Below are 12,499 nucleotides of genomic sequence, written 5' to 3'. Positions count from 1 at the left end.
AGCAGGGAAGACTTTCTCCCTCTGTCCCTGCCTTAAACCCCAGCTCAACATAGTGTCCCATTATGTTCCCACTTCCATGCGTTGGTCACACCTTCCTCCCAATCAGAGGTGCACTTATATTCCCATTCTACCTTCTACCTGCACTGTCCTATGAGTATGTGATAGCTAAGTGGTTTCCCAGCATCCTCCAGGAAACCTCTCCTGGCCACCTCTTGCAGTGACTTCTCTCTCCTTCCCGTGTTCCAAAGCAATCTAGAGTGTGGACATCTGAGGTGCAGGCCTATCTTTGACACTTACAAACTTATGCCACCTGGATAAGTCACGAAACTTTTCTGATCCACAACTTACTATATTTAACAGAGAAATTATGAAGATTACCACAGAGACTTGTAAGGATAAAATCTAATGTGCTAATGTGAAAATGATGTATCTTTAACTGTTAGTTACTACTGTCACTAGTATAATAACTCATAGCATACAGTTATATGGCCTTCTTGGAACCTCTTTTATGTCGATAACATTATTATTTCATTTCCTCACAAATATTTCATGTCTCCTTAGTTAAAATGTATGCTCCTTTGATGGAAGAGGCTGGTCTACTTTATGTGACCCAAAAGCCCCTAATGGTGTTAAAGGAATTTCTGTTGACTAAATGAGTAATAGTTTGAGGATGCAAAGGTAAAGTGAATGCCACTTGATTCTCTGGGGGGAAAAAAAGGCAATTATTTAGCTCTTATATCCTGGAGTTTAAATACCCACTATGCTCAATACGGTGAAAAGGGCAGGAAGATGAAGTAAGAGATGTGATGAAAAGAAGTACAAGAAAGGTTAGAAACCTTAAAAATACTTTTGGAAATTAAGCCAGTGTTTCCTTTGCTCTTAAGAAAAAAACAGTGTGTTATATCCCCATGCAGGTAGAACTTAGTACTCTAAGTGTTCTAAACTCAAAACATGTTTCATTGTGAAGTAAGTAATTACCGTGTCCTTACTTTATCAAAGCTTGATTCTAGGTCAGGGCCAAGAGAAGATTGGAGAGCTGATTTCGGAGAATCAAGGTTACCTTGCTACTGATTCTAGTAGTTTTATAGTTGCTGTGTTGAGAAACAATGGCTGTCCACCTCCACTCTCCAGTTCAGGTCTTAAGTGGTACAAAGTTGAAACTTTAGAAAGGTATGTTCTGTATGTGCATTGTGTCAGAGATAATGCAGATAGTCAGTTTATATTATCTGCCCTTCTTGGCCATGGGACCCAGAGAACCTCCTACCTTGAGTCAACAAACCCCTAATAAGCACAGGTATAATGGCAGGTCCTCTGAGAAAAGGAATAAACAGGAAAAGTGAGTATCCAGTGGACTGTAATTGTGAAAAGTAAACACACACATGGCCTTTGTCACTCAGCCAGAACCCTCAGTGTGGCAGCGCTGGGCACTGTTTAAGGACGCGGTGCCAGGAAAAACATCATAAAATTCCTGGTAGCAACTGAGTATCAACTGGTTTACAGTCTCCAAAAGAATTTTTCTTCTCTTTCCCCCACGTTACTCACTGCCTGCCCACAATAGTAATAACTGACTGTTAAACAGATTTTGATTTATTTGTTTTTCCTAACATTATGGTGGTACAATGCTTGTCAAACTGATTTTTCTTCCCATTGTTCTTTGCCATGTTTCAAGTCAGATGGAAATGTCTCTCATTTCTATGATGAGCAAAAATAAGACACACCATTTAGACATCATCCAACAGAGATGATCACATATGAGATGTGTTGGAGAAAGCTCCTATTTAAAAAATTACTAAAAAATATGATTTTGGAAGGGAGCAAGATATTCACTCACTGACTTTTTATTGAGCACATGCTCAGTCACTGTTGCCGTACTGTGCACCAGATACACAGTGGGTGAACTAGAGACCCTGCCTGCCCTCAGTGAGCCTATGTTTTTGTGGAAGGAGACAAAAATGCTGTACAAATAAGTAACAATAATTATAGTAATAATCACAGGTAACAGTGTTTATTAGGTGTTACACGGTTCTAACAAATTACATGTATTAACTCATTTAATCCTAACAACAGCCCTGTAAATTAAGTAATGTTATTCCAAACTTATAAATGAAGAAATAAACACATGTGGGTTGTTACTTACACATCGTCACACAGCTAATAATATAAAGAGCTAAGGTTTGAACCTGAATACAAGGCTCAGAATCTGGGTTCTTATCTTCTACTCTATAATTAAAGAACAGGAGAAGGGCCCTAGAGTAAAAAAATAAATCAAGGTGCTGAGTTAGAGAATACTAACAAGAAAGGATAATAATTTTCTAGATTCTACTTTAGTGACCAGATATTTGATTTTGCATATATTTAGGCTAGACTAGTGCTGTTTAATTCAATTTAACATTTTTGATTAACTTTATAAGAATTTTTTTCATTGTTCATTGGTAGAAACATTAATGTGATTCCTTTTAACATAGAATAACAGAATCAGGATAGACTAAAAGTAATGAATATTGTAATGGAATACAGTAGATAATAAACAAGATGAAAAAATAAAATAAATAGCTTTTTGTTGGGCATATTTAGGTGTAGTCCAGCCTCGAGGCAGAAATTTTGGAAACTACATCAGTAGTCAAAAGGTACACAAAAGGTCTTCATAGTGTTCCTCAAAAATTAAGAAAATTGCTATGTGATTTAGCAATCCTATTTCTCGGTATTTAAAAGAATTGAAAGCAGGATCTGAAGAAGATATTTGTACACCCCTGTTCATAGCATTATATACCCAATAACCAGGAAGAATAAAACAACCCACTTGTCCATTCATGAATGAATGGATAAACAAAATATGGCATATATATAGAAGGGGTTATTATTTGTCCTAAAAAGGAAGGAAATCCTGACATAAGCTGCAACATGGGTGAACTTTTAGGACAGTATGAGAAGTGAAATAAGCTAGTTGCAAGCGGTCAAATACTCTGTGATTCTACTTACATGAGGTATCTACTGTAACCTATTAAAATTCATAGAAACAAAAGGTGGTTGCCAGGAGCTGAGCAATAAGGGAAAAGGAGAGTTGTTTATTGGCTGTAAAATTTTAAGTTTTCTAAGATGAAATTGTTCTGGATAAATGCTTCACAGCATGAATATACTTAACACTACTGAACAAAACTCTTAAAATAGTTAACACGGTAAATTTTATGTGATGTGTTTTTTACCACAATTTTTTTCATAAAGGTCTTTACAGAAAATAATTTTGCCTATATTTAACTTTCTTTTTAGTGTCCTAAGTAGCCACAAAATTGAAACATTTTTCCTTCCTTCTTAATGTTCTAAATGAATTTCTTTTTACTTTCCATTCTTTCCTTAGGGAGGGACAGTTTGTTTTGAGAGAGAAATTTACTATATATTTTGATGGAGGAGCAAACCCAGAGTCTATTTGTATCACCTTGTAGTTCATGCATAATCCACAGATGTCTTTTCTTTTTATGTTTCTCATTGAAAGGGACTGTTGAATTCCTGTTACCAATGGTGGGGTCTTGGATTCCTCAAGACAGAAGTCAACAGGAAACCCCATTGGAATTTCCAGACAGATTTTATTAAGCTTATGCTTGAGCACAAGGGAGGCAGCACAGAGGAAAGGAAGGTACTCTGAACATGCCTAGGGGGCTGGTTCTGCTCAGCTGCTTTTATAAGCTGGGGACACAGTGGATGTGCACAAAAAGACAGGCTTTCTGAAAAAGGTGGGCTTGTGGACTTGTCCATGTCAAGGTAAGAAAAGCAAGCAGTTAGCAGGGAGACAAAATTCTGCATTTGTGTGTGTGTGTGTTGGAGTAGGGAGTGAAGGAGAGGTGACATTTCTTGCGGTCATCTTATCCACCTGGTTTTAACCTTGGCTTTCTGACCACTTGGTGTTTTTTACATTCCTCAGCCCAAGTCCCTATACTGTCTCACTTCCACTGAAGGCAAGGAATGGCCTAATGCTCATCACATAGGAAACCTGGAATATTACAGCTGCTTAAACTGTAGCACTCATTATGTAAGGCAAAGTGTAAAATACCCTAGTACTGCCTGTTCAATTATAAAAGGAGAGAAGATGTGAAGAATGCAAAGGTGCACTGTGATTGTTTTCCCATTACATCAGAAGAGGCAGTAAGAACACGAATACCAGCATGCAAATACATCTTTGTAGATATTCTATTAAATGTGTTGAAAGAGCAGAATGCACGTAGGTTCATCCTTTACCATGCCTGCTGGTTGGTGTGCTCTGTGAGGAGATTCCAGAAGAATGTGATTGTGTTAACTTGTTACCTAGTCTTTAAGTTCTGTATCAAATACCTTCTCCTATGGGAGACCTTTCCTAATAATAAGAATAATACCTTTAATAAAGCCCTGGCTGGTTTGGCTCAGTGGATTGAGCGTCGGCCTGCGAGCTAAGTGTCGCTGGTTCGATCTTCCAGTCAGGGCACATCAGAGAAGGAAAACTCTGACTCCAAAAACCTCCGCTGCCTTGCGGCATACCTCTTCAGGGGAAAGGCTAAGGGAGTAAACCCCGACAGAAAATCCGGAGCCGGAGTCCCTAAGGCGGTTTGACGTTGTAGTCAACACCGGCAACTCCTGCGGCGCACCTGAAGCCAAGCTGTATTGACTCCGTCTTTCCCTTGGACCCTTCAGCTGCGAAGAGAGGGGGGGTCTGCTGCATGGGCAACAGCAGACCCTCCATATCACCCTGCCCAGGCTCTGTAGCTTCAGCTCCACTGGAGAGGACACTCCAGCATCATCGCAAGATGTCGATTCAACACGGGAGGAGACAGATACCGTGTCACTCCCGAGTCGGACTGCACAACCATTCTCGGCAGTGCAGATAGACTCTTAAGAAGCTACACCATCGTCTCTCGAGACGGACGGCTGCCGACGACGGATATTATACTGATTAATTTGCAGATACTGAGCCATCCCTGGCTGGTTTGGCTCAGTGGATTGAGCGTCGGCCTGCAAGCTAAGTGTCGCTGGTTCAATCTTCCAGTCAGGGCACATCAGAGAAGGAAAACTCTGACTCCAAAAAAAACCTCCGCTGCCTTGCGGCATACCTCTTCAGGGGAAAGGCTAAGGGAGTAAACCCCGACAGAAAATCCGGAGCCGGAGTCCCTAAGGCGGTTTGACGTTGTAGTCAACACCGGCAACTCCTGCGGCGCACCTGAAGCCAAGCTGTATTGACTCCGTCTTTCCCTTGGACCCTTCAGCTGCGAAGAGAGGTGGGTTCTGCTGCATGGGCAACAGCAGACCCTCCGTATCACCCTGCCCAGGCTCTGTAGCTTCAGCTTCACTGGAGAGGACACTCCAGCGTCATCGCAAGATGTCGATTCAACACGGGAGGAGACAGATACCGTGTCACTCCTGAGTCGGACTGCACAGCCATTCTTGGCGGTGCAAATAGACTCTTAAGAAGCTACACCATCGTCTCTCGAGATGGACGGCTGCCAACTCGACTGAGCCATCTTTTCATGTCAAGAATAAATCTCACTTGAACATAGTGTATGATCCTTTATTGTTTAATTCAGATTGCTAATATTTTGTTTTGGATTTTTCATCTATGGTTATTAGAGATATTGGTCTGTAATGTTCTTTTTTCAAGTGTCCTTGCCTGCTTTTGCTATTAGAGTAACTAATAATTTCTTTAAATGCATTGTTTCTTAAATTATGCAGAAAACAAGATATTTGGAGTTACAAATCAAAGTTACAGTATTACTGGCTTTCACACTAATTAATTTTGTACATTAAATGTAGTAGTCTTTAATCACGTAGAAAATAAAAGTGCATTAACAAACCACTGTTACAATAATACTAGCTTTTATATTTCCCCATATAATTACCTTTATTGAGAACCTTCTTTCTCCATAAGGCTTCAGGTTACTGTCTAACATCCTTTCATTTCATTGTGCAGTACTTTCTTGAGCATTTCTTGCAGGTCAGGTCAAGGGGTAACTAACTCCCTAAGCTTTTGTTTATCTGGGAATATTTTAATATGTCTCTCACTTTTGAAGGACTTTTTTGCCAGATATATGATTCAAGTTAACAAGTTTTAGTTTTTTAGTGTTTTGGATATATCAGTCTTCTGACATTCAAAGTTTCTGATGAGAAATGTGTTGATAATCTAATTGAGGATCTGTTGTATGAGATCTCTTGCTGCTTTCAGAGCTCTCATTCTCTTTGTCCTTCAAAAGTTTAATTATAATCTGTCTGAATGTAAGTCTCTTGGAGTCTTCTGAGCTTCTTTGACACATATATTCACATCTGTCATCACGAAGTTTTCAGCCATTATTTCTTCAAATATTCTCTCTGCCTGTTTCCCTCTTCTTCTTCTGGCACTTCCATAATGTGTATGTTGGTCCACTTGCTAGTTTCCTGCAGATCTGATAGGTTCTGTTTTTCTTTCTCAATCTTTCTTCTTCCTGTTCCTCAGTCTCAATAATTTTCATTGTCCTATATTCATGTTCACTGGTTCTTTCTTCTGCCTGCTCAAATATGCCTCTGAATTCTTCCAGTGAATTTTTCATTGCAGTTATTGTACTTTTCATCTCCAGAATTTCTTTCAGCTTTTTTTAGGATTTTCTATCTCTATTGATATTTCCATTTTGTGTACACATTATTTTCTTGACTTTTCTCACATCTCCCTTTAGTTTTCAGGGGGCATCTTTAAAACAGTTGTTTCAATGTCTTTAGTATGTCTGCCATTGGGTCTTTTTTCAGGGACAATTTCTGTCAATATGTTTTTTTTCCTTGACTAAATCATACTTTACTGTTACATTGTATACTTTGTGATAACTCTGGAAATCAGATTCTCCTTTTCTTGTTTTCCCCCAGGTTTTTCTGTATTTATTTGTATTGATTGTTTTTTGTTTTTGTTTTTTAAATTCCTGTAGATGTCTTTATGCCAAGATCAGCCTGAGGTATAAAGTTCAGGTCTTTTTAGGTCTTTTTAAAACCTTTCCCTCATCAAACACAGGTTACTCAATGATGTTAAATATCATTTCATAAGATTATTGACTGTCCAAGGGTTGATATTTTCTTCTATAAGTTTTTAAACTCATGTTGTCACTTTTTAAAAATTCACTTTCTCATTGTTAGTAGGAATCCTTTCCATGCTATGGTGTCCAGAAAGTATACAGCCATGCACTTTGAAAAATAGAGACATTTAATTTGCAACAACATGGATAGAACTAGAGAGAATTATGCTTAGCAAAATAAGCCAGGCAATGAAAGAAAAATACCTTATGCTATCACCTATTGCAGGAGACTAATGAACAGCACAAACTGACAAGCAAAATTGAACCAGAGGGCATAAACCTATGATCTCATTACCTGAGTGATTGTCTAGTACAACAAGGATGCCAGCCTGTTAAACCAAGCACGCCGTTGTCCGGGGACAGCCAACTGACCTGGAGTCTGCACGATCCTTCCCCATGTGGGAAGGCCACACTCCCCTCCACACCCCCACTCTTATTAGGGATTTCTGGACCCAAGGTTTGATCACTATCAACTTCAGTTGGTCCACCTGACCATGGATCATCATCCAGCAAGAAATCTTCAGCACCTTTGATATGTTTTATCTGTCACAGCACCTTCCACATACACTGCACAAATTATTTTTGTGTGTTTCAGTTGTGTTTTTACCTTTCTTGAAATAATAAAGCATAACATGCCAAAAGAAAAAAAGAGACATTTATTGAAGAAGACAGAAGATACAGGAAACATTGTACATATGACAATGATGCCTCAGTCTCCTTCAGAGTAGGCACCTTGGGACCTCATATAGTTATCCCAGTCACCATCAGCTGCCTTGTCATATTTTCCAGAATCTCATAAATGGTCTGAAATCTTTTTCCTTTCAAAGGTGATTTTAGTTTTGGAAAAAGCCAGAAGTTTCAGGGCACCAAATACAGGCTCAGTCACCTGGGCAATTTGATGTTTCACCAAAAACTCTGCATGAGATGTGATGCGTGAGTGGCATATTGTCATGATGAAGATGCCAGTCATCAATTGCCCTTAACTGCAGCCTTCTGAATCATCCAAATAAGTTTCCATGGAGGAATGTTCAAACTTAACACAAAATTTGATGAAGGTTCATTGCTCTCCTCGCTCAGTCATTTTGAATGCAAAGGCCACACAATACACATGCTCACAAAACAACATCTACTGCCCCCACTGACTAGTACAGGAAGTCATCATCATTCACACATGTGCATTCCAGTCCACTCTCCTTGGCTGCCAGGTTACATTGATGTCATGCAAACCGTTCTCATTGTATTAATAATGGCTGGACTTTTTCCAGACAGACCTCATATTCTAACTACTAATCTTACTGAAGAGATACTTATTTATATTGTGGTGTCTTCTGCATTCAGAGGTTTTATTGAATTATGGAAATTTTTAGACATACCAGAAAGAAGACAGGATAGTTTAATAAATCTTCCATGTACCCATCACTTGGCTTCAACAATTATCAGTAATTATTTCCCACCAGTATTCATCTTTCCTTTAATTTTTGTACTTTTTGTACATTATCTAAGAAATCATTAAAGATTGTATTACTATTATTTGTATGGCTGAGTGTGTATTTCTGTCATGATAAAATACCTATTCTTTTGTCCTACACTAATTCTTTTTTTTTTTAAACAAGTTTATTTTATTTTATATTTATTTTATTTTATTTATCTGTTTTTAGAGAGAGGGGAAAGGAGAAAGAGAGGGAGAGAAAGATCAATGTGCGGTTGCCTCTCACACGCCCCCAACTGGGGATCTGGCATGCAACCTAGTAATGTGCCCTGACTGGGAATTGAACCAGCGACACTTGGTTCGCAGGCCGACACTCAATCCACTGAACCACAGCAGCCAGGGCTCCTACACTTATTCTTTATTGCTTTTACTTTTATGTAAATATTACCTTACATGTAGCAATTCCTACAGATACAATGCAGTATTGCACCCATGTTAAGCTATAACTTCTTCCCAAACAACATATACTTTTCTTATTCCGCACAATCTATTGATTCGGATCTTGGGAATCAGCAGTTGTCCCAGCAACATTGTATGTGTCACCATAAAGCCTGTTGAAAATCCCATGTGTCCTTATAAAAAGGCTGCTCAATCATTGAGATGTCAAACTATAAGCTTGTAATAGCTGTGCTAGCATTTTTATTTTTACAAAGTAATTCCTGTCAGTTTTCCCCTTATTTTTAGTGTGCCTCCTGGACTTGAATGCATGAAAGAACAAGACCTCTGCAACAAGATAATGGGTACAATACTAGAAAAGTACAATACCCTGTTTGAAGTAGAATACACAGAAAAAAATAACCAGAAGTGTGAAAGCCGAATGAAGCTTATCATAGTAAAAGTAAGTAAAAATCGATATTCGGTTTTCAGTATTGCTATATTTTGCATGGAAATCATTCATTTAAGTCATTCTTTGTCATAAACACTGCATATGGATATAACTTCAGAGTGTACTTAGTTCTTTTTATGAAGTCTGTTCTCTGTATCAAGTACTCATAAACTGGTGTGTATTCCTCTAAGATTGGAAAATAATGGTGAACTGGTGTTTCCTTGCTGCTATAAAATCATCTCTATGTGAGCTCATGCTGTGGTTGATTGGGTGTACCACTTTTTTATGGAAGTCTAGTGGTATAGGAGGGATACAATACATGCTTATGTCTGTGTTCGGGAGTGCTAGCTTACTGAGTAAATTTCAAAATTCCTTTAGACAGTATTACTATGTCTTTTTGTCTCTCTTGTGTCTGGCACACTTTCAAGTTCAACCTTAGATTTTAAGTCCCATATACATAGTCATTGGTAACTCTTATCAGTAAAGGAGAGTATTTTTAAAACCTGTAAAGGAATTCTTGACAATACTATCTAAATATTTTTATGCATTGGCTGATAATTTATAACATTCTTTACTCATTAGGTAAATGCATGTAAGTCTCTTAAGATTTACAATTGAGAATTAGAGGATAAACATCCAAACCAAATCCTCAAGATGAGGGAAAAGAGGAAAGGCATCTATTTCCTTCTCATTTATATTGAGCTACATCATGATGGAACTGATATGGAAAGTTCCCTCAGGAGGTTTCCTGAAACTTCTCAGATTTACAGACTGTACTGTTGTTCATTCATATGGCAACAAGTAAAAGGTACTTGGTGTGGGTGTTGAAGAGGTGTTTTCATTTCTTCTTCCAGTTGAGGCCATGACTTCGAAGAAGAAATAAAAGAGAATGAGTACCAAGTAGCACCCTATCAAAACAGCAAAAGACAAAAACTGGGTTTTCTTAACTGGGCGCTTAGGCTATTAATACAAGACACCCTGTGGAGGATAGGGCACATCTGAGAGAAGTGCACTAAGCAGGAGTCTTGCCAACCTAACAAAGAGAACTTTAAACTGAAATCTGAGGAAAGGGAAGAACGATGCTCAGATAAAATGATAAAATGAAATGCTTTGGAGAATATCAACTGTAACCTAAGGCTGGAGGTAACATGGAAGCTGAGAAAATATCAGTGATTCAAAAGAGAAAGGAAGGGGGAAAACCCTACGTATATGAGTTTTGCTACAAAAAGAATTGAAATAAATCATTTTTTAAATAGAAAAAATTTACCTTTAATTTGTTCTTTCGGTTCTTGTAGTACTTTGCAAGGGGTCTCTTTTTAAACTGTTAAAAAGTGATTGACTTTCTTTCAGCTTTATTTGATAAATACTTTTTAACACACCTTTCAATTAGGTCTGATAAAATAATGAGGAAATTCTCAAATATAATGAAAATAGATAGGCAAGACAAACTCTCTGAGATATAGATAACCTCTGGACTATGTCAACGGAGGGTTATATCCTGGGCAGGTGAAATCACGCTTGTTGAGATATATGGAAGAGTGCCCTGCTTGGAAATCCTTGAGCTTGTAGGTTTAAGCATGGTCGAGAACACAGCATGAGAGTATAGGATAAGACACATAAGCTGAAAATACTGTGTGAGCCAAATACAGATACCCAAGGTAAACGAATATGACTGTTACTCTCCTTAATGCAAGTTTCAGACCTGGCCTAGATGCAAACAAATGTCATGATTAGAAATTAAGTGTTTATACGCTGGAAACATCATTCTGCTGAAGCAGAATGTTTGATGCCTTTTTTTTTTTTAATTGAGCTTGCTAATAGTCTTTATCTCTGAGAGGGTAGATGAGGTAACAGGGGAATGTGCTGTTACAGACTTAATTGTAACCAATAAGGATGAAACTGAAGTTATGGAAAATTTTTTTTCCCTCCCTGTTGTCCATGTCCATGGGTCATTTATACATGTTCTTTGACTAGACCCTTCCCCTTTTTACCCCCCTTCTCTCCCTCCCCCCAGTTATGGAAATTATTTTAACAGAATGTGCTAGCGCCATTTTAGGGTCCCTAATAATGAAGAATGTGCTAACCAAAGTTAGATATATAAAGCTGGACATTGTTTAGAAAGCAGTGTTTTTTTTTTTAATTCTTAAAATCATAGAAACAGATATAAACCAAGAGGAAGCTAGATTAAAAAGAAATTGGGAGGCTTGCAATGAAATCATTAACATACTGAAAATAATAAATATGATAGGGCAATCAAGAAACAACTTATCATTCTGATCACTCCCATGACTTCAGCTTTTAGAAAGATGTGTACAGAGGAAACAGGCACAAAGCAAGTGATAAATACACAAGGATGACATATAGATTTTTGAGCAGAGAAGAAGCTTAGGCTCATGAAAACTACTAAGGTATAAAAAAGCAAAAAGGTATTTTTAATGGGAAAAATTACTAAAGGTGTCCATTGATGCACCTCTGTGTACTCCAGGATAGGAAACAAAGTCAAAGTGTTGAATGACATCTTTCATGATATTTTTGTGGGCTAAATAGATATATGGGGCCCAGACAAGTATAAATTTGATTGTATTTGGACCTGGATGAAGAACTTTGACTAGCACATTGGATGTGAATTGGCGTTAACTTCAGGAGAGGTCTCTACATTCGTTTGTGTTACCAGTACTTTAATCATTGACTTGAGTGAACACATTTGCAAGTAAAATAAAGCTGGAAGAATACAGTATTGCCTCACTTATCGTGGGTATTATGTTCTAGACCCCCCCGCCCCCCATCCACGATAGGTGAAAATCTGCGATATAGGGACCTTACATTTATTTTAGTATTTATATATATTTTAAGGCTTTATAAACCCTTCCCACACACTTATAAACCGTTCCTAGTCCCTTATTAACCTTTCCCACTCCCTTATTAACCTTTACCACACTTTTATAAACACTACTTATGTTCTTAAACATATTCTACACTCTTAAACCTATGTAACTTTAACAACATACGTATACAGTACTGCAAAATCCCGTGATATAGCGAAAAATCTGTGATAAATAATTAAATATAATATTTTTTAAAATCCCTCAATACAGTGAGGCCATGATAAGTGAACCGCGATATAGAGAGGGA

General features: G+C 37.9%; 1 protein-coding gene across 3 annotated transcripts in view; it reads left to right on the top strand.

Annotated features, from left to right (window-relative positions):
- FAM13A (family with sequence similarity 13 member A) overlaps positions 1-12,499 on the top strand; it is a 312,836-nt gene that overhangs the window by 87,261 nt on the left and 213,076 nt on the right. For all 3 annotated transcript variants that reach the window (XM_090266299.1, XM_090266298.1, XM_090266297.1), the window contains exon 5: positions 9,226-9,379. In XM_090266299.1, the coding sequence (XP_090122425.1) occupies positions 9,226-9,379 (154 nt within the window). The remainder of the gene's footprint in view (positions 1-9,225; positions 9,380-12,499) is intronic.

Source organism: Furipterus horrens, unplaced genomic scaffold (genome assembly GCF_987537825.1).
Source record: "Furipterus horrens unplaced genomic scaffold, mFurHor1.1.pri manual_scaffold_2, whole genome shotgun sequence".
NCBI lineage: Eukaryota > Metazoa > Chordata > Mammalia > Chiroptera > Furipteridae > Furipterus > Furipterus horrens.
This window is presented reverse-complemented; position numbering and strand designations above follow the sequence as displayed.